The sequence below is a fragment of the Calypte anna genome, chromosome 2, assembly GCF_003957555.1.
Source record: "Calypte anna isolate BGI_N300 chromosome 2, bCalAnn1_v1.p, whole genome shotgun sequence".
Taxonomy (NCBI): Eukaryota; Metazoa; Chordata; class Aves; order Apodiformes; family Trochilidae; genus Calypte; species Calypte anna.
The window spans coordinates 50238555-50264498 of record NC_044245.1 but is presented as its reverse complement, the minus strand read 5'-3'; the positions used below and the strand labels follow the sequence as shown (position 1 = coordinate 50264498).

Below are 25944 nucleotides of genomic sequence, written 5' to 3'. Positions count from 1 at the left end.
CTCCGACAGCGCAGAGCATGCCGGTACTTGTAGTCCGGCAGCTCAGGGCGGGCGCTCCGCTCGCCGGTTCCCTGCCTGCCACGCCGGGACCATCCGAGCTCCCTGAGCCGCGGCGGGGCCGGCACATCCCGCTTCCCCGCCCAGGAGGCGGGAGCCCGCCGCACAGGGGGAAGGTAGCGAGGGGGCAGAGCAGTGGGGCTGCCCGGTGGGAGAACCATGCTGGAGTCCATCCGTGTCACCGGTGAGTACCGCCCCCAGGCCGGCAGCCTGAAGGGTTGGGGTGGGAGAGGACCGCGGACTGCGCCTCGGGCCTTACCGGCTTCAGGGGGGCTTGTGGCGGCAGGAGGAGGGCGAGGAGAAGCCGCTTCCCCCGCTCCACCTCCGGCGAGAGGAACTCGGCGGCGGGGAAGGAGAGGGGAAAGGCCGCCGGCTCTGTGAAAGCGGTGGAGCGGCCACCTTCACAGAGCCGGCGGCCTTTTCCCCCGTTCTTCCCCACCGCCGAAGGCTGCTCCTGCATGGAAAAAAAAACCCAGTGGTTTCGGGAACCCTTCGTGAAGAAGGGGAAGGTGACTCTCATCCAGCTGCCTCGGAAGACGGGGGAGCGGTGGTGCCCCAAGATGCTGATAAATAAAATACTGCTGATTGCATCGCTGCCTTTCGGTCTTCGGCTCTCCTCTTTGCTCAGTTTTTCAGACAACTTTACGATTCTTTGTAATGTAATGTTTACGAAACCCAGTAGTCTGCAGCCGAAATCTAGGGATGGTTTTGTGTGGTATCAAAAACTTTTGCCTTCAGCGCTGTGTGTATGGAGTATGTAGGAAGTGTAGGGAAATCTGGAATGCAGCTGCTGTTCCTAAACAGATTTTTCACTCGGATGTTTTCCTGGTTTGAATTTGACGTAGTTTCATATGTTGTTTCTTCAGCAGCTTCAAGAAAGTGTCATTCTGTCACAGAGAAATCCTATCCAGAAGAGATCTGGTGGAGATGTCAATGCCCCCTCACACATCACCATTACAATCATAATTAAGATTTTTTGCAGCTACTCATTCTCTAGGTAATTTATATGCTGCTCCATCTGTGCATGGATACGAGTAGGGCATCACTTCTGGTAATGCGAGTAGAAATAAGTTGAATCAGATGAAGAATCCCCAGAGATGTGCAACAGGAACTGTAATATTAACAGATTAAGATTGCTTAAAAGGCAAGATAGTTATTTGAGACTTAGATTCCTAGGACAGGAGGAAGTGCTGCAACAACATCTCTATTAGGCACCTCAAGAATCATTCCTGCAGTTAGGAAACAATTTGTCCATTATAAAAATATAACCTGAGTGCCAGCTGCTCAGAAATCACAGGAGCTCTCTACTTTTTTTATTGGAAGGCTAGCTAGGCAAAAGGGGGATCCATGTCTACAAATACCTATAATTTTTCACCTCATTCCATCTATGGAACAGGTATTTAAGCTGCTTGGATAGTAGCTACACAGTAGCCTTGAGGGAGATTTTTCTACAATACCCTCCAAAGTCTGGAGAAATTCTTACCTTGGACTTTTACTACATGTAATACATGTTAACACAAGAAAAGATTAGTTCAATACATTCATTTCTAAGGGATGGAAACCAATAATATAACCTAGTTCCAAATTTAATATAAAATTTAACATTTTTTTCTAACAAGTTACTTCAGACAAGATTAGGCAATGTCTGCCTTGCTACAGGATTTAAAGCTAGTGACTGAGGTGCAACTTAAACACGGGAAGTGTTTCATCAGTGCCAGATTACAGTGAGATCTGTGATTCCCACATATCCTCTGTTAGCAGTCTTGGGGTACATTCCTTCTCCAGTACTGCCGTGACACTGAAATAACTGCATGCATATACATCAAATTACACAAGGGTAAAAGTCTGTTGACAAAATCAAGCTTCTGGTATTTTATATTGTTCTGTGACACATGGAACTTTTGTATCAGTGGGATGGAATTAAGTCCAGTACTGTCAGTTCTAGCACATATCTTGAAAATTATGCAATTCTGGCTGAGTTCTTGTGTGAGATCCTTCCAGCAAAGGGAGGAGTTGCCCCTAGCTGTCTGACTCCCCTTCAAACCCACCTCATGGGGTAGCAGAAACCTGCTTCTCCAAAGAGGGGCAAGGCTCCAGTCTGGTCCAATACTATGAAACTAAGTTTACACTGAACAGGAGGATTTTCTGCCCTTTGGTACCTTACTGAAACCAAAATGTAGGCAGGCTTCTCTTCTGCCCCATCCTCCATCTTCCTGCTTCTTTCTACATTATTACCTTCCACCCCAAACCTGGGAAATTCACTTAGTAATTCACCAGCATCCCCAAAACCTGTATTTTTATCACTGTGCTGTTGCAGAGAGGAACAAAATGTCAATAAATGGAAGAGAAGATGATGAGAAAGACTTCCTGGGAGAAACTATGCTAGTTTTTCCCTGGGTTGAAGGACTTAAGGCTTTGTGACTGAGTATTTGGAAATTATATCTATGAAGATAATTGGTGTACATGGCATGCATATTTTTAGGGAGATTTTTAAAGGTAACTGGAGCCTTGGACTCTTGGGTTCTTTGGCTGTTTTCTTGCAAAGACTGAAATATGTAAAGTTAGAAATTTTTATATCTCAGAATGCACATAACACATGGATGCAATACGAAAGATATATCCTATGTCATATATGGAGTGATATGCAAGACAGAGTTATGCCACAGTAAAGTCTGTTGACACCTTTCCTGTGGTATTCAGAATCATAGAATCATAGAATTGGCTGGGTTGGAAGGGACCTCAGAGATCATCAAGCCCAACCCTTGAACCACCATTGCGCTTACCAGACCATGGCACTGAGTGCCACATCCAGTCTCTTTTTAAATATCCCCAGGGATGGAGAATCCACTACTTCCCTGGGCAGCCCATTCCAATGACTGATCAGCCTCTCCATAAAGTAATTCTAATATCTAACCTAAACTTCCCCTGGCACAACTTAAGACCATGCCCTCTTGTCTTGTTGAAAGTCTTCTGGCAAAAGAGACCAACCCCCACCTGGCTACACCCTCCTTTCAGGGAGTTGTAGAGAGTGATGAGGTCTCCCCTGAGCCTCCTCTTCTCCAGGCCGAACAGCCCCAGTTCCCTCAGCCTCTCCTCATAGGATATTTGCTTAAGTCCCTTCACCAGCCTAGTTGCCCTCCTTTGGACCTGCTCCAGGACCTCGATATCCTTCCTAAACTGAGGGGCCCAGAACTGGACACAGGACTGGAGGTGTGGCCTCACCAGCGCTGAGTACAGGGGCAGAATCACTTCCTTGGACCTGCTGGCCACGCTGTTCCTGATACAGGCCAGGATGCCATTGGCCTTCTTGGCTACCTGGGCACACTGCTGGCTCATGTTCAGCTTCCTGTCAATCCAGACTCCCATGTCCCTTTCTGCCTGGCTGCTCTCCAACCACTCTGTGCCCAGCCTGGAGCTCCCCATGGGGTTGTTGTGGCCAAAGTGCAGGACCCGGCACTTGGCCGTGTTGAACCTCATCCCGTTGGAATCAGCCCAACTCTCCAGTCTGTCCAGGTCCCTCTGCAGAGCCCTCCTGCCTTCCAGCTGATCCACACTTCCCCCCAGCTTAGTGTCATCTGCGACAGAGTTTAAAAGCTGGAGATCACTGCTAGCTAGTGATCACTTAATTTGGGTTGATATTATTTTCTAGTTTATTTTGTAAAATTATGATGTTCACAGGAGCAGTCCCATGACAAGAATGGCAGTTTAGTGGCTTCTGTGAAAACTAGTGTTACCTAATACAATCTTTCAAATCTGCAGGATTATTTTTTCTACATTTCCAGAACGAATATGCCTAAAAAAGGATCCTTTATTTGGAAGAAAAGTAAGGACAACCGCACTTAGTTTGGCAGCTGTAAAATACTTTTGCTATGAGATTGCACATATAAAGTAACTACAGATTTGGGAACACCTATTTTTGATATCAACCATGTGCATGTGAAACTTGCCAATGTATGTTCAGGGCTCTACCACCATTTGTGAAACTTGTATGAGAATTCTAACTGGCGTTGTTCAGAAATTAGCTAGGTATAAATGCATTTATTAGTGGCCAACTGTACCACTTGGGTCTAAAAAATTTACTGTCACAAGTTTTTGGTATTGGATCAACCCAAGAGCTTGGGGAGACAGTTAATATTTTCTCCAAATTCTCTTTGTTTGTTGTTTTTTTCTCTTTATCACTTTTTAGATATATGTGTGATGTTTATCAATTCCAGTTTTTCCTTGGTATTAGCAACTTAAGGCTTCTCTACATGGCTTTTGAGAATTGATGAGAAGGTGAAGAGTTACTGCCATGTTGCACTTATCTGCATTTTAAGAAGTAGCTCTTTAATTTCCAACTTTACTTTTGTCTACACAAGCAAAGTTCCTTGCTCAGAAAGGTATTATTTCTGTGTTCTGATATTCTGGAAGCCTTGCTTTTCATTTATCCTTCTTAAAAGTTATGATGCTCATACTGTAATACTCAATGCAGGCCTGAAGACAATCTTACATACCCAGAAATACACGTGAGCTGTCATCTTAGTTTGCTTTCCAAAAAGTGACCCATTTTGTTTGTGGATAAATGAATACTCACTGCACGGTATTTTGGCTGTGTGTTTGATGTGATGGGAACAGCGGTAGCTCACCCCTGCAGCCCATGGCAAAGGAAGAGAAGAGGCAGGCAGGTTGTCACCCGTGTGATGAGAATGATCTGACAGAATTTGAACAGGAATGCCAAGGAGCACGTTCCTGCACTGAGCATAGAAAGATTTGCAAACTTCCAATGAAACAAAACTGAGCTTGCCTGAGACGTGCATGCTTCAGTGGAAGAGAACAATCTAAGGTTTCTGCCTCTCTCTTTCCTGTGGAGGAAACACCCAGGCTGCAGTTTTCCCATCCTATGTTCACACAAACATGACCTCTGCCTCTTTGCTCTTTAGAACTGCTTCTTCAAGAGAATCAAGGAACACAGACTGACATGGAACTGCAAGAAGTCCAGCAGCATAAAATACGTTGTCATGGTACTTACTCTGGGAGCAAAACCTAATTTTACAGTGAAAATAAAGCTGAAGTTAAACTACTGTTGATTTTTTTCCCCTTAGAGGCATTTAATGATCTCTTGCTAATGTTCCATTTGGAGTATAATTACTGTATGTCAGGTAATTACAGTTCAGCTATGTATAACCAGGGGCAGAAGCCTAAATCCCTTTTGCAGGCTTTAATCAAGCCTCAGACATATACATAGAATCAGCCAGGTTGGAAGGGACCTCTGAGATCATCAAATCCAACCCTTGATCCACTGCCACTGTGGTTACCAGACCATGGCACTGAGTGCCACATCAGTCTCTTCTTAAAAACCTCCAGGGATGGAGAATCCACCCTGGGCAGCCCATTCCAATGCCTGATCACCCTCTCTGTAAAGAATTTTTTCCTAATACCTAACCTAAACCTCCCCTGGAAGAGCTTAAGTCCATGCCCTCTTGTCTTACTGAGAGCTACTGGGGAAAAGAGCCCGACACCCCCCTGGCTACTCTCTCCTTTCAGGGAGTTGTAGAGAGTGATGAGGTCTCCCCTGAGCCTCCGCTTCTCTAGACTGAACACCCCCAGCTCCCTTAGCCTTTCCTTACAGGACTTGTGCTTGAGTCCCTTCACAGCCTCCTTGCTCTTCTCCGGACCTGCTCCAGCACCTCAATCTCCTTCCTGAACTGAGGGGCCCAGAACTGGACACAGGACTCGAGGTGTGGCCTCACCAGGGCTGAGTACAGGGGAAGAATCCCTTCCCTGGACCTGCTGGCCACACTGTTCCTGGTACAGGCCAGGGTATCTCTTGTTCCATGAATCCTTTCACTTTAGGTGCAGAAGTGGGAAGCATTTCGTTGTGACACAATTTGTGCCCTTCACTTCAACTCTAGCCTGGTTTATAAAAGGAAGGGCTTGGTTAGAACCTGTGAAGAGAGGTCACTTCTCTCTGGCAAGCCAGAGCAATTGTTAAATCTGGTTTTAATCCTCAAATGAGTTTTCCCTGCAGCTGCTCTGCACCAGCAGCCTGTCACCCTTGAAGGCTGTGCCAGAGGTCAGAGCAAGAAAGGAGAAGGGTTCCTTCACTAGAGGGACTCTATTTACTTCTTATATTATTTGTTTTCTTAAAGCCAGCTGTTCTTGTAGAAGTCCTCTGAAGGGATGATAGTGTTGTCTTAAGGATTCTTAAGGGTGTGTTTGTACCTAGCTGATCTCTCTCCTCTTTAAATATAGCTTACCATCTGGGTTAAGAAGGACTATGTGAAACTGAATTTTTTTATATTAGTGTTTGTGTAGTGGTGTGGATTGTTCGTAGGGGCTGAGCTGTTTTAGTGTTCTTGTCCTTTTTGAAAAAAGATTCTGTAATCAGATTTAGGAGCTGAGACCACACCAGACTGCTTACATGACAGCACAGATCCCTGTGGGACTTCACTGTAAATACTGCTTATATGCTCCTGTACAGTTTCTATATTTTAAGGTTTTTTTTATCCACACAGAAAGCCGTCCTTGCATGTTGAAGATCAATCAGATTTTGCTCAAAACTAAAAATTTGTTAACAAAACAATAAATATTCATGAAGTCCTGCATGAAGTCTTGCTTTAAACAACTCAGTTCTTGGCTGCAAACAATGCACTTGTGCATGGAGATGCAAGCATAAAATACTTATTTAGCTGGATCTTGCAAGTCCCAGTCTAGATGTTCAGGAGTCTACATGTCTACAAATCCAGATTAACCTGATGTGACTGCAGTTAACACATGTTCTGCATTTCATCCATATTGCAGTTTTGAGTCCTTAAAATTAGTATCACTTTGTGAAACAATAAAATTTATGCTCAGCTTATTTTTTTTTTCCCCTGTGTCTGAATACAGAAAAACTTCACTGGCCCAAGACAGAGCTTTCTAGGAAATCCGTCCTGAGCCCAGAACAACATAAGCTGAACATTAATGATGAAAACAGCTTCCAGCACTCACCTGCTGGGATCCTTAAGGACACTTTCACAACAGGAACCAGTAGCTATAATGTCCTTCTTCAGAGCAAAGAGGAAAAAAAACACCACACTCAAAAGCAGCCATCTGCTCATCACAAGAAACACAGGAAAACAACCAAGTGTTCTACCACCTTGCGAAGCAACCAGCACCACAAAATCAAGGTCCCACTACCCCTGCTCAGCAGTGGATGGTACTGTACAAACAGACAGCCCCCCATCATCCTCACTAGCCCAGTGGCTACCAGCATGAAGCTTTCAAACAGTATTTCAGTGGGAGGGAGCAAGACGGGACTGCCATCTCGACCCAAAAGTAGAACCAAGAGGCATTTGAATCTAACAAAGCCAAAGCAATCCCAGTGCTCAAAAACCCATGGAAAAGAAGGTGATGGCTCTGGCCGAAAACTCTGTATACTGACTGCAATCAAGCCTTCCAATGTGGAGAAAGAGAAGATGAAATTCTTTAAGTCAGATTTCACATACAATCCACAGTTTGAATATGAAAACCCTGCACTGCCAAATGTGTTAGCTAAGCACAGCCATGCATCTGACAGATTTCTTAAGCAGGTATAGTTCCTTTTTTTTTTCCCCCTCATTTTCCACTGATATTTTTCCTACACCCCTTAAGATGGTATTTGGCTTTGTAGCAAATATTTCCTCCTTACCATCCTCCTCTATGGTTTGAGAAATGCATCATAAATGAGAACACAACAGTAGAACTGAAAGAAAATACTTTTTTCTTTAGAAAAAGGCTTCCTAAAATATAGGATAAGGGCACAGTTCCTTTTAAATGAGGTTTACATGAAACATGATTTAAGAAAGATTTTTTGGCAGAGTCCAGTACAGAAGAAATACAATGCCAAAGTCGACTTTAATAAACAGAGTAAAAAAGCAGTGTACAAATCCTACCAATCCTCTTGGTCATGATTATTGGATAAGCATGTGTTGCTGTTCCTTGCTTTAATTGACTTTGAAAGGATATTTGCATAGACACGAGGCTCTGTCAAGCAGCAGACAAACACGATTCCAGAATCAGGTAAAACTTTAAAACACACACACACACACACACACCCTTTTTTTCTTTCCCCTCTATACTATGCAGCCACACTGGTAATATAGCTACTGATACAGCTACACTTTCTGTGTAAATACCCTTGCATACTAGATGTCTAAATTGTGAAGAAACCTAACAAAACAAGAACACCAAAAACTGTATTCAACTGTGACCTAAGCAACAGAAACCAATGCTTATCTGCCTAACAACAGGACCATATTTTAGAAAAATCTTATTTAAGTCTAACAGGATTTTGTAAGCAAAGAATCTCATGTTTCAAGTGATACTTAAGTTGGGAAGAAATCCTGGCATTCCACAAGCTTCACATGTGTTATATTACCTTCCAAATTCCTGGTGAATAGGGTACATGAATTAAAGTATGATAGATTCTAATAACTGCCCCTTGACTGGTACAGAATTACTTCTTTTGTTGCTGTTTCTTATTGGGGTTTTGGTTGGTTGGTTTTGGGGTTTTTTTGTTTGTTTGTTTGATTGGTTTTGTTTTGGAGTTGACTTTTTTGGCAAAGCCAAGAACGCCCCAAGGTTATATTACCCATGAAGTCATTGTCTTGGTCTGCATTTTCACTGTAAAAATACCTGTATACTTTAAAAACTCAGTAGTTTGATTGCATTAAGAATTTATTTCCTTTACAAGAGCAGAGAAGCAGCTGTTATGTTCTTAAGATGAGCTTCCATACTTCTAAACAACTAATTAAATCATAACCAATTAAAAATTCTGTTTCACTAGAGCTTTTTAATAAGTTTTCCTTTGATTGTTAGAGCAATACTAGCAACATTCAACATACATTACTGCAAATCATCAATAACTAATTTGCCATATTTCATACAAGTTATCCCTTTCAGTATGAGGTAGCAGAGCCCTAAAAATTATTTTAGGCCTGATGATTTTGTGGAACAGCCCTGTTATTGATTTAGCATTCTACTAAATAATTAATATTTTAATAATGAATGATTCTTCAATATTACTTCTATTCATAGCTCCACCTCTTTTTTTCCTTTACCTACAAATCATTGGAAGATAAAAGCTTCATAACAACTTTATAAAAAGCAGTGAAGGATTTAATATTCAGTGGATGTGATATTTCTGAAGCTTACCAAGGAAGATGTTAATAGTTTCTTAAGATTTACTTTAAGTCTCAGAAGTGCTTAGTAAAGAAAGCAGTTCTTCAATATTCAGCTCTGACTGAACAGTATCTTGGCACTTCATTTAAAGCACAAAAAAAGCAGCTCTAACATGACTCCCAGCCCAGCAGGTGGTGCTGGCTCTCTCTTTTTTTATCTACAACCAGCTGTGGAAATTTTCATCTTCAGGCGAATTTGAATTTCATCTCATGCAAATTTACTTTCCAGAAAAAGCAACATTAATTAACATTTTAAGCAGAAAATATTGTATGAGCACTTGCTGGTGGTTTGGTGTTTGTTCTTTTTTTTCCCATACAAGTTTTAATTCTATATATCTTATAGAAAATGTTAACTTCAAGAAAGATTACTTCAGTTTCAGAAAAAGAAAAAAAAAAAAAAAGAGGTACTCACAGCACCAAGATTTGGGCCTGCAGTAAAAACACAATGGCACAGTCATCCTTTTTCCTGCAACAAAGATAAATTCAGTTTTGGTTTTGGAAACATTTTTGGCTTTAATTTGTTGCTCTGCTTATTTTGAGAAGCTTAGCTTTCTGTGAACAGAAACGGAGTGATCCCTGTTATATTTTATAAAAGGTGCTTATAGAAACTTATACTACTGCTTGGTCTTCTATTGCTACTATCTGCAGAATCACAGCTTTCTACTGACAGAACTTGCCAATTTTATAGGGAGCTTTTAAGGATAACTTCTGTGAAATGAGCTCAAAAGCTGATATTTCAGAAATTTAGAGGATTTTTCATCACTTAGAAAATATTTTTAACCTCAACTGTTTATAGCCTGCTTAGTCATTAAAACAGGCTGTGTTTTCCTATTGCCCTTTCTGCTTTTCTGGATGTCTGTGGAATTGGTTAATAAAGCATTATTGCAACATATCATACCCTGCCTTTTTTTTTTTTTTTTTTTTTTTTTTTTTTTTTTTTTGTAAAGGCAAAGAACACTGGATTTGCAAGCCATCAACACAGCAACAGTAGAGTGGGGAACAGACAAGCTTGTGAGCACTCACTTCACCCCAAGCCTATAGTCAGATCAAAGATTTTAAACCTTGGACATAGCCCAACACTTGATAGACTTTTTACAGACATAGGGTAAAACATTTTTGAACCATTAAAACATTTGAAAATAATATTTATGTCTTATACTTTACTGGGTATTTTTGTTTCTTTCTACTCTATCTCTTTTTGTAATAAGGTTCTTTCATGAGTCATTCAAGATACATTTTAGGGAAGAGAAATAGGCCAAAAAAAAAAAAGCAGACTTGCAGCTGTTTTACACTGACTGACATACCTAATATTACAGAAATTAATTCACTTACTGCTAGGTTTCTTTCAAGGTCAGTGCAGCAACTCTGTGCTTGAAGTGCTATGAAAGTTTTCTTATTATCGTCTGGCTTAAAGGACTGGTCCTTCTTTGCAAAGTACACTTAACAAACAAGTGTTTGTTATTTTTGCACAGATGCTAGAGGTGAGATGCTCAGTGAGAGGTAATTGTCCCCTGTGTTTGCAGAGCAGATGACTTAACAGTTGGAATTTGCTGAACCAAAATCAGCAAGGAGGTTGCATCTTCAATAACCTGTGTTTTAACACCTTTTTCTTTAAATTGTGCCTAAAGGCAGAAAACCTATTTTTACACACGTACTTTTTAAAAATAATTTTGCTAAATGAATAATTGCCTCTATGAAAGAGTTATACATCCTTTTCCCTTTTATTTCTAAAGCCATTCTGAGTTAATAAATCACTTGTGCTGCATTGTAAGTGCACATTGAGGGTGTTATTACATACCCTCAAAGTCATGGATATACAAGTAGCCTACAATTAGCAAATTTATCAGATACTGGAAAAATAGTTAGGTGGAGCTGGAAGGTTAAACAACAGTGAGTAATCCTTTGCACTGAGGTAATGTCATATGTTTGGCATATTGAAGATTAAATAATGTGTCACTGGCTGCAACATTCTCTAGTTAACAAATTTCCTCCTAAAGTAAGATTTATAGGTAAAATTGTTAATATGTACCACAAAGCATATCAGACCATCCAACTAGCATAAAGTTCTCAGGGTCCTGCACAAATGTCTCTTTGCCACTAGAAAAGACTGGAGATAATTTCTGGTGATGCTACAGGATGATCATAGCTTTATATCAGGACAGAGTTTCATACAAAACCAGAGTATTAATTTTTTATTCCTTACAAAGTATTTAAAAAAAATTTCATTAAAAATATTTTTTACTGGCTCCACATTACTTAGACATGCTCTTTATCACACTAAGAGCACACACGCAAAATAAAGTCCATTGTAAACACTGAATAAAAATCAAAATACTACAGCCTGGGTACACATCCCTCAAAAATCTGCTCTTACCCCTCTTCTTTCTTTCCACTTAATCACAGAAAGGAGGGCAGGCACCATCTTATATGGCTGTTGATTAGATTAACAAATTCCATCTGGTATAGCTTAGTGTTACCTAAGGATGCATCTGGTAAGTATCTGAGTTCAGTGAATGGATGCCTTCCAGCAAGTGAGGTTATATCATGGTTTTGTTGGGGTTACTAGTAGACGTAGTGTGAGTGCTGGGTATTTTCTGAAAGATGCCTTAAAAACCCTTAGAAAGAAAAGGACCAAATCTTGGTGGCTTTTTAAGGTAACAGCTATCCCTGCATGAAGTCCTGCAGTAAATTAACTTCCAGAGAATTTAAAGCCAAACCTTTCCACTCACACACCCACTGTGTTGTAAATCACATTATTGAAAACTTCAGAGGGAAACGTTGTATGGAAACTGTTCATACAACCACACGTTAAACCATGGAAAGACCTATCTCAGAAAATGAGGGTTTGGGGACACCACATAGTGTACCTGCTCTGGGGATTGCAGTTCTCTGGCAAACCCTTTTGCATCTTAATTCTTCATGTGATTTTTAATAAAATGCTAGTAATTATAATGATTTTTTTCCAGAATTTGTTCCTGAGAGATAGGAGAGTTGGGAAGAAAAAAGAATAGCTTTGGGAAACAAAATATGGTACTGCTGGGCAGCAGGTCTCTTTAAGACTGGGAATCACTGGTACACATTCAAAGAAACTTAAGCATCTGAGAATTTAAGTGGGTACTCAGTGTATTTAATCTAATAGACTTAATTGAAATTTAATATCAGCAAGTTGTGAAGAAAAATTTCATGCCAGAAGAGTAATTCAGAGACAACTTCTTTCAGAAGCACATAAAGTTAAGTAATTGTTCAGAGAAACCAGATACCCCAAACAACTAATAGGTAACATAAGTACCTTAAGGATCTGGCACCTTGCAAAGGAAACTGAGGAACTGTTATCAATAATTACTCAGGCTACCATCTGAGAATAAACTTCCTGGGACAGGGAGCAAGAGTTTTCCTTTAACCAAGGATTTTGTGTGGGACAGGGAGGTGCCTCTGAATTTGCAGACACTGGAATATTTTAAAAACAGCTAATGTTTTTAGAAGTTAAAAGTTCATATGTAATTAAAAAAGAGAAAAAGATGGTTTGGGAAAATGTAGAAGTTATTAAAAAGAACTAGATTTTGCTCTGATTTGTTCTTTATGTCTAGCCCTTGATCCTAAATTTTCTAGAAGCAATTGCCATCATTCTCCAGAAACATTAGGTTTTGCATGAGTGATTCCTCTATTCCTTCTTTTAATACTTAGGCACAAAGCTTGCTTCATTTATCTGAGGTAATTTTAGAATGACAAGTGATGTTAAGACTTGACTATTCACAAGAAAAAAAATCATAATTTACTGACACTGAAAGGTCTCTCTAATATCTTTTTATAATCTTTTAGGCCCTGCCCCACCTATGCTTCTGTACAAGACCTCATACATGGGTCTTGTCACTGGGAAGCAAAAATCCCATTTGCCTCTTAGGTTTCCAGTGCAGATGTGTAGCTGTCCTTACTCATGTTTCTGTGCAATAGGTAGCAGCAAAATAACAGCACTGAGCCTCTGTTAAATATCTACAGCAGTGACAGACAAAATGTGTTCCTTGCTGATGCCTTCCCTTCTGACCAGGAGGCCCTTAAATTTAACAAAAAAAAAAAATAAAATTAGAGGCAGACAAAGAAATAGCAGACATTAAGTGAAGGTAGTCAGGTAATTGATATTTCTTTCATCAAAGAGCTAAGAGGCTTTAAGAATACATCCAGTGAGCATTGATGGCTTTCAGTGGCTTTATTCAGGGTGTCTTAGTTTCTACTTGGAAAAAGTGAGGATTCTTTAGTAGCTGAGAGAGAGAGAAAATTAATCCTGTTTCTGTGGACAATAAGCCAGTCTGGCACTGTCAGAATTAGACAGCTGAAAACAGCAAGCATGTTACCAGCCTCACACATAGTTGTAATTGTACAATGGAAAAAGAGTCTCAGTCTGCAAGATTTCCACCTTCATCATTAGTGGAATTTTCTTGGCAAGAAATTACCTTTTTGCCTTGGTTTTTGAAGTTATATCAGTAATATTTTTTTCTCTCTTTGATTCTTGGGAGCTTCTGTTACCATGTCTATTAATAAAGGCATTCCCTGTAGCTTGGCTACTGCTGGGCAAGAAGTTATTCTATACCATGTTCTCTTTAGGGATGTGAAATGACATGTTGGGAAATAGATTAGTGATGGTGACTTTCACACCTCACCACTGACACCTTCCACATGCAGAGTTCAGACTATATTATAGGCATTCTGCTCTGTTTACCACCCAAAAAGGGCTTCTTCCAGCAGCAATACATATGAGAATTAAAGTTGGTACTACTTCATTTTCCTCACAGAACATCCCTCTTTCTTTTGTGGTGTTTATAAAGAAGTATTATAGTTTAAATAAAAGTTCTGTGAAGACAGTTCTTTTCTCTCACCTTTGTGAGACGGACATCCATGGTACAGAGAATTTCATCCTAAGGAGAAATTTGTGGTGAATTTATAGTCATACATCTGCTTAATCATAGTTCAGCATTCCTCAATTAGAAATACCAAGAAATTAAGTGAGATTACAGTAAGAGTTGATCTTTACAATTCTTTGGAAAGCTGTAAGAAGAGTCATGCCGACAACTTAAACTGCAAATCTTCTTGTGACCTCTTAGGTCTGATTTACAAGAAAGTTGTACAATTCTCCCAGAATTAAAAAGAAAATGTGGGGTTTTTTTTCACTAGACTGACGATAATCTGTGTCATGCTGATGTGTGTGGGTCGAAAATGTGTTGATGGGAATCTTTTTTCAGTGCATTGGCATTAATGCATATCTGAAGATGATAGAAATTGATTACAGAGTATCTAATATCAGCCTGTATCTAATGACTGCAGGGCCTCACTGCATTCATAGTTGCTATTTTGTGTTTTATAGTCCATTAACATTATGGAGCGGACACTGCAGAAATATGGAAGTTACGAGAAGTTTGAACAGGCCACTGGAGGCAGCTTGCTGACCAAAAGTCGAATCTGGAATCGTGTCAGGAAATACATGGTGAAAGAAGGCTGCCTGGGGGAGGTAAGCGATGTGCCAGATCAGGGAAGAAACATTTCTGTAGACCTTTGTCAGAGTTTAACACTGGCCTTGCAATTAAACCAAATGACAGGTGCTCTCTATTAATCCCCCTCCCCTCCCAGATAAAGGAAGGAGAGAGAATAAGGAAGAGAGACTTATGGGTTGGAAACTAAGCTACACAGCTTTAATGAAACAGTAATGAGAAATAGGAAAAATTACTTAATATATACAAATATACAGGAAAATTGATACCACATTCCTTCCCTCTTTCCCCCAATAACTCTCACTTCACCCCTGAGGCTGCAGGGCAGCCCTGGGAAAGTCCAGGCTGGACTCCTGGAGTTGGCAGCAGTTGGGAGCTGGAGGCAGGAACACAGGGATTCAGGCTGGCATGGATCAGGACCACAGGCAGAGGAACAGACTGAATCCTCCCAGGATGCTGAAGCAAACAGGGACAGGGGAAGAAGGGGAAGCAGGAAGGGAAGAAGGGGTTTGACCCTCGTGACCCCTCAAATTTATACTGAGTATGACTTGTATGGGATGGAATATTCTGTTTGGTCAATTTTGATCATTTATCTTGTCCATTTCTCCCTAAGGGAGGGCTTCAGGTATGGCCTTTTTACTTCTCTCCTTCCAGAGGGAAAAATGTTCCTCAGAACTGAGCAGTGTCCTTGGCTCTGCACACCAGTCTCTAAAAGTAACTATAAACATGGAGTGTTATCAGTCCCAGAAGCAGACAATGACTGAAAACCTTGTTGTTAATTTCAGCAAGTGCAGCTCCTTACAAGAGACTTAGATGAAAGCAAAGTTACAAGACAGAAAATTACCTTTATCCTGGCCCAAACCAGGACAACCTTAGAAATCAGACATGGATGGCCCTGAAACTCTATTCGTGGGGCCTTTCCTCCATATTTGCAGGAATTTTCCTTTCATCGTCTTTTCCTCATGGCTGTGCCCAGTCTAATTTTTGGAACAATTGAAATGATGCAGATGCCTTGTGAATGCTTCAGCCGTCTCTTTGAGCCTGTTTCCTGATTCATATATGCTGGTTCTTAAATTCATGTCTTGTGGGAGTACCCAAGAACGACACCCTTCCTTCCCTCCTTTTTTCAGTTATTTGGAGACTCACACATTTCCATTTATTCATCAGTTTTGCAATCCATTCTCTTGTTTCAAATTATTTACACCAAAGGAAAGTGAGGTAAGAAACGGCCAAGAAAAATAAGCAGCAGCCCGGGAGGCTGATTTATAAGATGCAGAACAAATGAAAGTGACATAAGTGAATAAAAAGGTCTGAAAAAAGGTTTGCTTGTTGGGCTGGTTTAAGTGCTAGTTTTTCATGACTTTAACCTTCTAATTTTTCAGAGCCCTGTGCTAAAAAAATTATTTCTTGTATTCAAGATTTGTAAGTCCAATTTGACTGAGTTACATAGAATTGCTTGGAAGAGTTAGATGAAATTGATTGTATAAAAAGATAATTATTCTGATTAAAAAGACCAGCTGACACAGTCCATGACTGGGAAGAGATCACTGGCAGTGAGTGAGAGGATTGTGGAATGAGAAACCTATGGACAAAGATTAGTTTGCCAGAAACTAGGTTTAATTAGCAAACATTATATTATTAGGAGAAACTGGTAAACTCATTACATCTTTTTGGAAGACTGTAATTTGACAATAATACCAGATTTTACCTGTGTTTCTAAGAGTTAGGTTATAAAACCACAGTTCAGACCACCCAATAAAAAAATTACATTTTTGGTCTTTGCTGTGCTTTATCTCCCTTTGAGTTCATTTTTGCCTTTTTTAGTCATAATACAAGCAGGATCTTACACCCTCATCTTACACCCATGATGAAATATTCTACTTCTTATGCAAAAATTTGGTTAATACATATTTAGAATGGTCTGAAATACTCTGTGCAGTTGAAAGTGTGTCAATAAAACTAAGTGCTATCTGTGCTTTAAATGTTTCAGGATTTATCTATCTTTCCTGTGTCTTAAATAAATTTTTTATTGTACTGATTGTTTGCTGTGGAATTTGAAGCTGAATTGTGGGTTTTGAATAGAGGGAAGTGTCATGTTCCAATGCCTTTGAACTCTTTTTTGTTAACTTTGATACTAAAAAAATTCTCTCTTGTAGATATTCTCCCCTTGTCCTCTTCTGAGCAGTACTGTGAGGAGTTTCTTTAGACATTACATGAGGAAAGAAAGGTGCTTAATATTCAGCAAAGATAGTTTTCCCTCTCCCTCCCAGTCACTTGGTATAAAAGTCTTTTTAAACTCAAATAAATGTATCAATATGAATTAATTTCCTTCTCTGTCAGGTTTTGTTTTGATTACCAATTTTCTATGAGAAAACAGGGAAACAAGAACTGTAACACTTCTTTAGGTGCCCCATTCCTGGAAACATTCACAGTCAGGTTGGATGGAGCTCTGAGCAGCATGATTTAGTTTAAGATGTCCTTGCTCATTGCAGAAGGGTTGGACTGGATGATCTTTGAAGATCTCTTCCAACCCCAACCATTTTATGATTCTAATTACTTTCCAGTATAAAAAAAAGCAACAAGCAACACACTACTAGTGTTTTAATAATATTTTAGGTCTGCATTGTGTATCAGGAAACAAAGTACTCAGTGCATCTCCCTCTTATTCATTTGGCTTTAGAAATGCAACTAAAAAGGTTTCAGGCAGTTTAAGTATATAGATACCTCATCAATGTATGTGTACTTATCTTAAATTTTTTCATTCTCAGTAACAAGAGGATAATTAGAGTTCAAGAGATGGAATTTTCTCATATTTACTCTGCATGTAATTGGTCCCCACCCCCTGGATCAGTGTTACCATATTACATTTTTCAGTCTCATTTGGGTCTGTCTGAACTGTCACGCTGAGTCCCACTGAAGCCTGAGGCTCTGTGAGCAGCACAGGTGACCATGATAGCTCAGTGGGGTCAGAAGGGTCTTTCATAGGTGATTGTTGGGTAGCAAGACAGAGTTGTGGAGGGCAAGGGACAAAAAGAAACGCAGTACTGGAAGGGCCTCTTTGCTACCTGAACTCTCTCCTCTTCAGATCGTGGTCCATCTCACGGAGGATCTGCTTTCTCGAGCCTCTATGACAGTGGTGAATGGCCGCCCCACTCTCACTATCAACATCTCCACTGCACGAGAGCACTGGCTGGAAGGGATGCTGAGACATGAAATTGGTATGAGCATGACATCAGTTCATCAGGCACAGGGGGGTACTTGTGTGCATTCTTACATATTCTGCAATGGTGGGCCAGGCACTGTGCACACTGTCTGAGGAACACGTGCTGTAGGCATGCTATAAGGAAGAAGAAACCTATTTATCACTGCACCACGCTGCAGAAGGAAGGTAATCTGCTTGAGAATTCCTAGGCATCATGTACATTCCCATTTTAGGTGAGATCAGTAGCGAGCTTTGGAAGCAAGTCTACCAACTTGTCCCACTTAGTGCACTGAGGTTTACATACCAAAGGAATCTTGGAGCAGGCAAAGTATAATCCTTTCAGGTGATGCTAGCCCAGAGACTATGCTCCAGAGCGTACCTTCTGTGCTGTCACTGCTGAGGGACATTTTGCTCATGAGAGCAAGTCTGAGCTAGACGAGAGTGAAAAAAAAAAAAAAAAAAAAAAAAAAAAGGCAAATAAAAATAGCACAGCCATTCAGCCTCACCACCATTCATTTTACTTTATAAATCTGTTGCTGTTGTGCTGCACTGCTTGCAAATGCACATGTGCTTTAGGCATGAAGAATTTACCCAGTGACCCCTAAACCAATGAAAGGTTGCCTTGGTTTTGCATTGTACACAGTTGACCCAGCCCCATGGAAAATGCCTACAAAGTGTTAATTTAATCTGTTGGATATAGCTAGGGAAATCAAAATTTGATAAACTGGGCTAGTGCCTGAATTTTGTGATTGCCTTGAACCACTCATGTTGTGAGGGGCCACGTCTGCCTCCAAGGCTCCAGTAGGTCTGTTTAATCACCTTCAAGGGGCAGCATTTCTGTCTCCTCAGTCTGATTTGCCTTCCTTCTCTTCACTACAGTGCCTAGCCTATGCTAGAGGCATTCAGCATGTAAGATACTTCTGAAAATTCCTTGTCACAGATTTGGGAACTCAAGTCCTGATGAGGTTTGTATTTCTTAGGTATTTCTGGCAGTCCCACATGCACTCTGCACGTGAATAATTCTACCACGTAGCTGTCTCTAGCAAAACTCTCAGTTGCAGACCAGGCTAAACCTAGCACTTTTCCCAGTGCCTAGCCTTTCAGTTTAGAGTTCTGAAATGTGCATTTTCTTCCATATTATGTTATTTTAAAAACCATTAGGTGCTACTCTTCTAAGTCCTGTATTCCTTTCTTTCCAGGAACTCATTATTTTCGGGGCTTTAACAACAACAGCCAGCCATGGTGCAACTGGAATGGACGCAGAAAACATGGGTTAAAACCAATCAACCCCACAGAAGAGGGGCTAGCAAGCATTCATAGTGTCCTGTTTCGTAAAGACCCCTTTCTTTGGAGGGCTGCCTTGCTCTACTACACAGTGTATCAGGCTAGCCAAATGTCCTTCAGTCAGCTTTTCCAGGATTTGGGGAAATTTGTCAAGGACCCCAATACGAGGTGGGATTACTGCGTACGAGCTAAGAGGGGGTGGACTGACACATCCCAGCCAGGTGGGTTCCCTGTTTGTCTTCTCTGGGTGTGTGCTTCAGAGGGGTTTTCAGAACATGCACAGAGCTCCTTCATAATCTTTGGAAAAGGGAGAAATGGGAATTCACACTTTCTGAAATGAAGCAGCAGGATTTCTGCTATTGAAATGCACATCCGTGAGACTTTCAAACTGAATCAGTGGTGTTGGCTTGTTTGGGGTTTTTTTTGTTGGAAGTGGGAATGTAAATTGCAAAATTGTGAAAAAGTTCATTCTTAGGGTTTGACCTCCTCTCATGTTTGTTACAAAAGATGTAATGTTACTGTGAATATTCACAGTCACCATCTTCTGTGTTTGATGTCTTTGGCTAGCATGTTTAGCCTTCTAGTTAGTTTTTTTGGAAAGGCTTTCAAAGTCTAGTTTACAAATACCTAGGTTTAAAAACTAAAACTTCTCTTCCCATAATGGCTTCTGAGGGTATACTTTGAACAAACCCTGGTAGAATGCACTGTATCTTGCTTCCTTTTAGGCTGTTTCAATAAGGATCAGGTGTACTTGGATGGCATCCTGCGAATCCTAAGATACAGGGAGTCCATTGATTTCTATCTTCTGACAGCCCTTGGAAAGGTGAGTGGACTCTGTCTTACCAAAGAGTACAGTTTTATGATTTAAGTAAACCTGTCTGTAAAGAGCTATGAGTCACTGTGCTCTGTTTTACTTTGATCTGGAAATCTCTGTTCTGTACAGCACCTCGTTACAAATATTTTGAGGTCCTAAAAATTTTGAACTGCTTTTCCTCATTCCTTGCTTATCAGATTAAGGTTTTTATGGTCATGTTTTCCAGCCTTGCACAATTGGTACAGAGGCTAGAAAAGGTGGTTTCTTCTAGAAAAGGCTAGAAGACATTCTCTTCTTCTCTTAGTAGAAGAGAAAATAAACCACTTGATGCTAATGCATGCCCACAAAGAGTTTTTCATCTCAAATTTCTCTCACTGATGTTGCCTCTGATGTTTTTAAAAAATCAGCTGTATTTGTCCCCCTCCCCTTCAATATATGGTATTTCTGCATTCACAGGACATCTTTTATATCCATTCTGTTATTGCTTGTTTGTTCTCAAAATTATACCAAGAAGTGCAGAAACTTTGTCACACTTCCTGAACCAAACCCTTGGATTGTTAAGTTTCCACAGTTTATAAAGCACAGTTCATACTCACATAAACCAAACTTCTGAAAATAAAATCATACTGTCAAATAAATCTCTGCAGCTGTATTCTCTGAAACTTCATTTTGCTTTAAGCCTGCTTAACTCCACACAGCTTCTGCTTGCTAAACTACTGAGCACACACTGTTCCTGCACTGCTTTATCCCTTTCTCTCTTTAGGGAGTCAGGTGGATTGTCAAGCCACTTCAAAAAGATAAGCCATTCCTCATGATTACAGATTCCACTATAATCCACATGGCCAGGCATCTACATTAAGGGTCCATGAGCAATTTCATTCTAGCAGTAGGAATTTCTTAAGTGCTTGACTTTACAGCTGCTAAAATCAAGGGAACATAAAGTCTATTCTGAATGTTTTTGCTGCACGTATCTGCTGCCAAACTGGAAATCTGTGTATAAGAGCAGTGCCTACTCCCAGCATCACAGATGGGTTGAGGTTTGCAGGGACCTCCCAAGATCATCTAGTCAAACTCCCATGCTTAAGCAGCATGAGCTAGAGCACATTGCCCAAGATTACATCTAGTTGGGCTTTGGATATCTCCACTGATGGAGATGCCATAACCTCTTTGTGCCAGTTTTTTACCACCCTTACTGTAAAAAAGTGTTTTGTGTAGAGATGGAATTCTGTGTGTTTTAACTGCTGCTCATTGCCTCTGGCCTTGCCAGCGGGCCCTGATGAGAAGAACATGATTGCCTTGTCATTCCTTCCCATCAGGTAACTTTACCCACTGGTAAAAGTCCTTGAGCCTTTTCTTCTCTAGGCTGAGCAGTCCCAGCTTTCACAGTCCTTCCTTACATGTCAGATGCTGCAGTGTCTTAACCATCTTAGTGACCACTCCAGTATATCCATTTACTCCAACAAAAAGCAAGGGCTGTGAGCATAGGGAAATATGAAACTTGCACTCAGAACTAGCCTGTGGTTGTTATGACTTGATCTCCACTCTGAAAGGTGGCTTATTTGTTTGTTTAGGGTGTAATTGGAGAATCAGGTTGTTCCAAAAGGAGTATTAAGCTCAGCTGGTGTGTCTTTCGGGTTAGAAAAAAACCGAAAAACACAAAGAAGTCCAACATTTAGTGGGAAAATTATCATTTTCTTTTGAAGATTCTCAATGTAATGCCACACCATCTTCGAACAGCAGTATTTTAGTTACTTGAGTAAGCCTGGGCATGGGCATATGTTAGATTTTTCAATCCAGTTGCATCTTGTCATTGCTGCTAGAAAAGCACATGTGTACTCAGATGCAAATTCATTCCCTTTGTGGACTTTGTTCTCAGTATCATCAGCAAGATACGCACCCCATGTCTGACCACCTGCTTGGATCCAGTTTAGCAATCTGAATTACACTGTCCTATCTTTTCAGAGAGCCCTTCCATGCCCCTGACACATTGGTGGCTCATTCATGCTCACTTCAATCTTTTCTGAACAGAAACCATCACCTGCTAAGGGAGGAAGCTGTTTCCATGGAGCCTCCACCACACAGTGCTCAGCTTAGAAGAAACATGAGGTTGAAAGGTTGGAGGGCTCCACTCTCAAGCCACCTGGCACAAACCTGCTGTGAGGAAGTAGGATGTGCCAGCTAGTAAGCACCGCCAGGCTTGTGGGGTTTTGCCAGTACATATGGTCCTGTCTGTAGGGTGCCCAGAACATGCAGCTTGTAGACAAAGTGGCAACCACAGAAATTTCATCACGCTGGAGAGCTGCCCAAGGAGGTAGCTACTGCACAGCCAAAGCATTCATCCTTTCTGCACCATCATTCACAGCACCCTGAGCTAGACTTGCAGTTCCTAGCTCATAGAATCATAAGACTATGGAGTAGAAAAGAAGCAGTAGACTCTGTAGTAGCTGGGAAAAGTCTGACAATGTCACAGCTATACCCAGAAGGCTCTGATGCCAGTATCCATCCTGCTATTGAATGGGAAATTTTTAAAGTAAAATTGGGATGCTCAGGGGTTGCCCATGCTGTAGTTAATTACTAGAGATGCATTTTAATTGAGCGTTGCATAAGCACATTTGGTAGTGAAAATAAAAACATCAGAGTTCAGGTCAGTTGGCACCATGCCCATCCCAAAGCCAGAGTCTGCCTGCTTCCTGTGCCATGCCTGTCCTGCACTGCCTTCCTAGTTCCTCAGTCTTTGGCACACTGTTTTTCCCCTTTGCACGTGAGTCTTTCTGCCTCCTTTTGAAGAGACTTCAAGATTCACACGTTTCATCCTTTCCCTGTCAATTCCTCCAGCTTCTGTAGATAATTCTCATTCAGGTTCCTATGAGCCTATTCACTGCTTGAATCAAAAGCAGAATCAGGAAGTAAGGAGGCATTTGCTAAAATTACTTTTTTTTTTTTTTTTTTTTTTTTGCATCTTTCACTGAGGTATATGCAGTGACTCATGTTTTCAGAGGATTCTCACAAGCTTTTACATCCCACTCACAAGCTCTGAAATCTCTTATATCCTCTACAGGAGAGAATTCAGAGCAGCAAGCAGAGAAATAACAGGGCTATAGTGTGAAATTAACCCATATCCTTCCTTACAGATCTCCTATGAGGATGTGGACCGCCTGAAGGGATTAGCTGTGACAGAGAACATGAGGGTACCACACTTCTTGCAAGACCACGCCCGTTACATGGAGCACTTGGAAAAGATCATGGAAGTCAATGAGCTCACTGATGAGGAGCTCCAGGATCTCATAAATTAACAGTACCAGCCTGACATTCACTTATTATGTGCAGCTGAGGATGTACCACTGGACTTCCCACAGCTTGCAAAAATGGACTTTGGAGGGGGCAGGAGAGAAGAGTGGCCAGAATTATGTGGAATTAAGCAAAAGTCCTTTTAAGTTCCTTTTGAATTGTGATTGTATACTGATTATTTTTAAGGGATTTGTGCAGGTTTTTTTAATTTGGCTTAGGATTCCTTTGCAGTGACCTGCCCAATCATCTACTCAGTTTTATATGATAGACATAGTGGTTGCACTGTCTTTTGTAAGATACTTCCTTTTCCCATCCAGGTTTTGATGTGAAAGAAAGGAGACAGAAGAGAAAGTGCCCCTTAGTTCACTTGTGTTTGCCCCGTGTTTGGTCATAGCATTCATGGTTCATACCAATAGAACTGTTGTAAGTTATCCTACATCACTGTATGTGTAACTCTTTACCTTTTGGTCATTATTGCAATGAAAAAAGAAGGTTTAAAAACAAACTGAACAGAAGCAGGTCTTTATGCCATAGAATCAAAGCTCTGTAATAGTATAAATAGTTTCAGGGTTTTTTTACTGAGTTCTAACATTAAAAAAAAAAAGGAAGTATTGCTGTTTTAATGACTGCAGGTAGCAAAGTTTTTCCCCCCTATCTTCTCAAAAAGTTACACTGTTACACTTCTTTATCTGTACAGTACATGTTTCAGGAAGCTGAATTCCAGAAAGGGTCTGTCTCCCTTGAGGACAACCTTAGCACATCTAAGAAGTTCAACATGAAGTGTTTTGGAAGAAGGATTGGGAAGAACTGCCATTTCATGACTTTGTGTGTTCCAAATAATGACAATGGACATGATTCAGCACAGCAGGCAGCACCCACTTCTCTTCTGAGCCTACAAAAGGTCAGGTCCCCTTTTTGAGCAGTACCTCCACATTGCAGCAAGCTTGAGCTTGCCAGGCTTGTTGATGAACCAAGGTGTGATTGGGGGGAAATAAAGAACCACAAGTGCCCTGTTCCTGTATTCCAAGAGAAGCGCTGCATCACTGTGAAGCAACCTTACCTCTGTTCTGACTGCTGGTGCTATATCCAGAACCAAGAGGAGCACTGTGAGGCATGGCTAAGTCACATCAGAAATGGCTTCAGTGACACAGGAATTAAATTACAGAGGCAAAATGAGTTTTACACCTCTAAGTATTCTGTCAAAGAGTTATGTTTTAGTAGATTGTGTTTTACCAGGGCTCCTTTAAACTCCCAGGAAGCAGCTGTGGTCGGAGAGGCCAGACAGGAACAAGTGAGGGCTTCAGCTCTTTATTTCTCTTCTGCCTTGGCCCACTGGCTCAGCATTGGATAAGGCAAGTAGATGGAGCTGAAGTCTCCTCCACACCACATCTGCATCAACCTGAGCCCTCGTACCCCTTCTTATTATCTTCTTATCCCTGCTTATTGTGTTCTTTACTGAAATGGATGGAATAACCCTTGCAGCTTATTTTACATCCAGGACATTACCAGCCATTACAGCAAAGTCTTAAGAATGCATTTTCTGTTGTGTAGCAAAATCTGCAAGGAAAAGCTGTCGGTTGGTTAAGAGATCTGAAGCTTTTTTAACAAACCAGTAAAAGCAGCTGCCTTTTACATAGAATTGCAGTTGTGTTTGCAGTGGCTGGCTGGCTGAGTGCTTAAAAAAGAAAATGCACTCAACAAGCATAAATTTACTAAATTTGGTTATTAAAAAAGCATTTGCAGCATCCTTAATTTTGTATTGTCAGTGCTGTTGATGAACTGAAAGCCTTTCAGCCTCTGGATAGTGAAATAAAACCCCTTTTTCTCTCCTTCCCCACTTCAGACTGTCCAGTTTAATCACTGGTAACTTTGCCTGCCCAGCTTTTAGAGCTGCACCTGATGGGAACTATTTGCGGTCCAGGTTTTGGCTCCTTGGCCAGAAGCAGCTAGAAAGCCATGCACATCTGAGGCTGAAGCGGTCAGAAGCTGTCTTTGGAGTAAATCATACAGAGATTGAGCTATGTCAGGGAAGAATTCACCCAGGGGAATGTGAAAGGACCAGTCCTTTATAAAAGAGACAATTCTGAACTGATTATTTTTTTCTCACATGAGAGGTCCCTGCCATCCTCCAGCCACTCCTACGTAAGCAAAGTTCTTTTCCTCCTCCTACAGTAGTAATATCTTATAATCTAATTGTATGCACATAACGTGTTCTTGAAACCAGGAGGCTGTTCTAGTTACCCTGTTTTGCCACAAAATACCATGCCTACAGCCTTTTGTCCAACAGCCAGCTGACTCTTACCACTCTGTAATTCTCCATGCTGCTACAGGCCTTTTTGCTTTACTTGAAGACCTACATCATGTTTTCTTCAAAGTAGCAGGTGCCATTCTACTTCTCTGCTCTTCATTATTCTAGAAATAGATTTGCCTTGTGCAACATTGGTGCTGGAAGTGGTTGGTATCAAAGCAGTACTGTAGCAGTAGATGAAGCTATCAGCTTCTGTTTTCAATGTCAACTTTATCCTTCCTCCTCTGTAAAAATTGTCCAGCTTTTGAAGTGTCACTTTTGTAAATTTTCTTGATTTTTGTTTTCTTTTCTTAAAGTGTGAAGAAACTAATAAAGCATAGTGATGGGAGTTT

At 40.8% G+C, this 25944-nt stretch overlaps 1 protein-coding gene across 1 annotated transcript; it reads left to right on the top strand.

The window, feature by feature from the left end:
- The first annotated feature begins 130 nt into the window (after positions 1–130).
- KIAA0895 (KIAA0895 ortholog) lies at positions 131–25944 on the top strand. Its single transcript, XM_030445192.1, has 7 exons — positions 131–241; positions 6925–7607; positions 14593–14736; positions 17802–17934; positions 19118–19423; positions 19928–20025; positions 23148–25944. Exons 1-7 carry the CDS (start codon positions 217–219, stop codon positions 23307–23309), a joined length of 1551 nt encoding a protein of 516 aa, XP_030301052.1. The 5' UTR covers positions 131–216; the 3' UTR covers positions 23310–25944.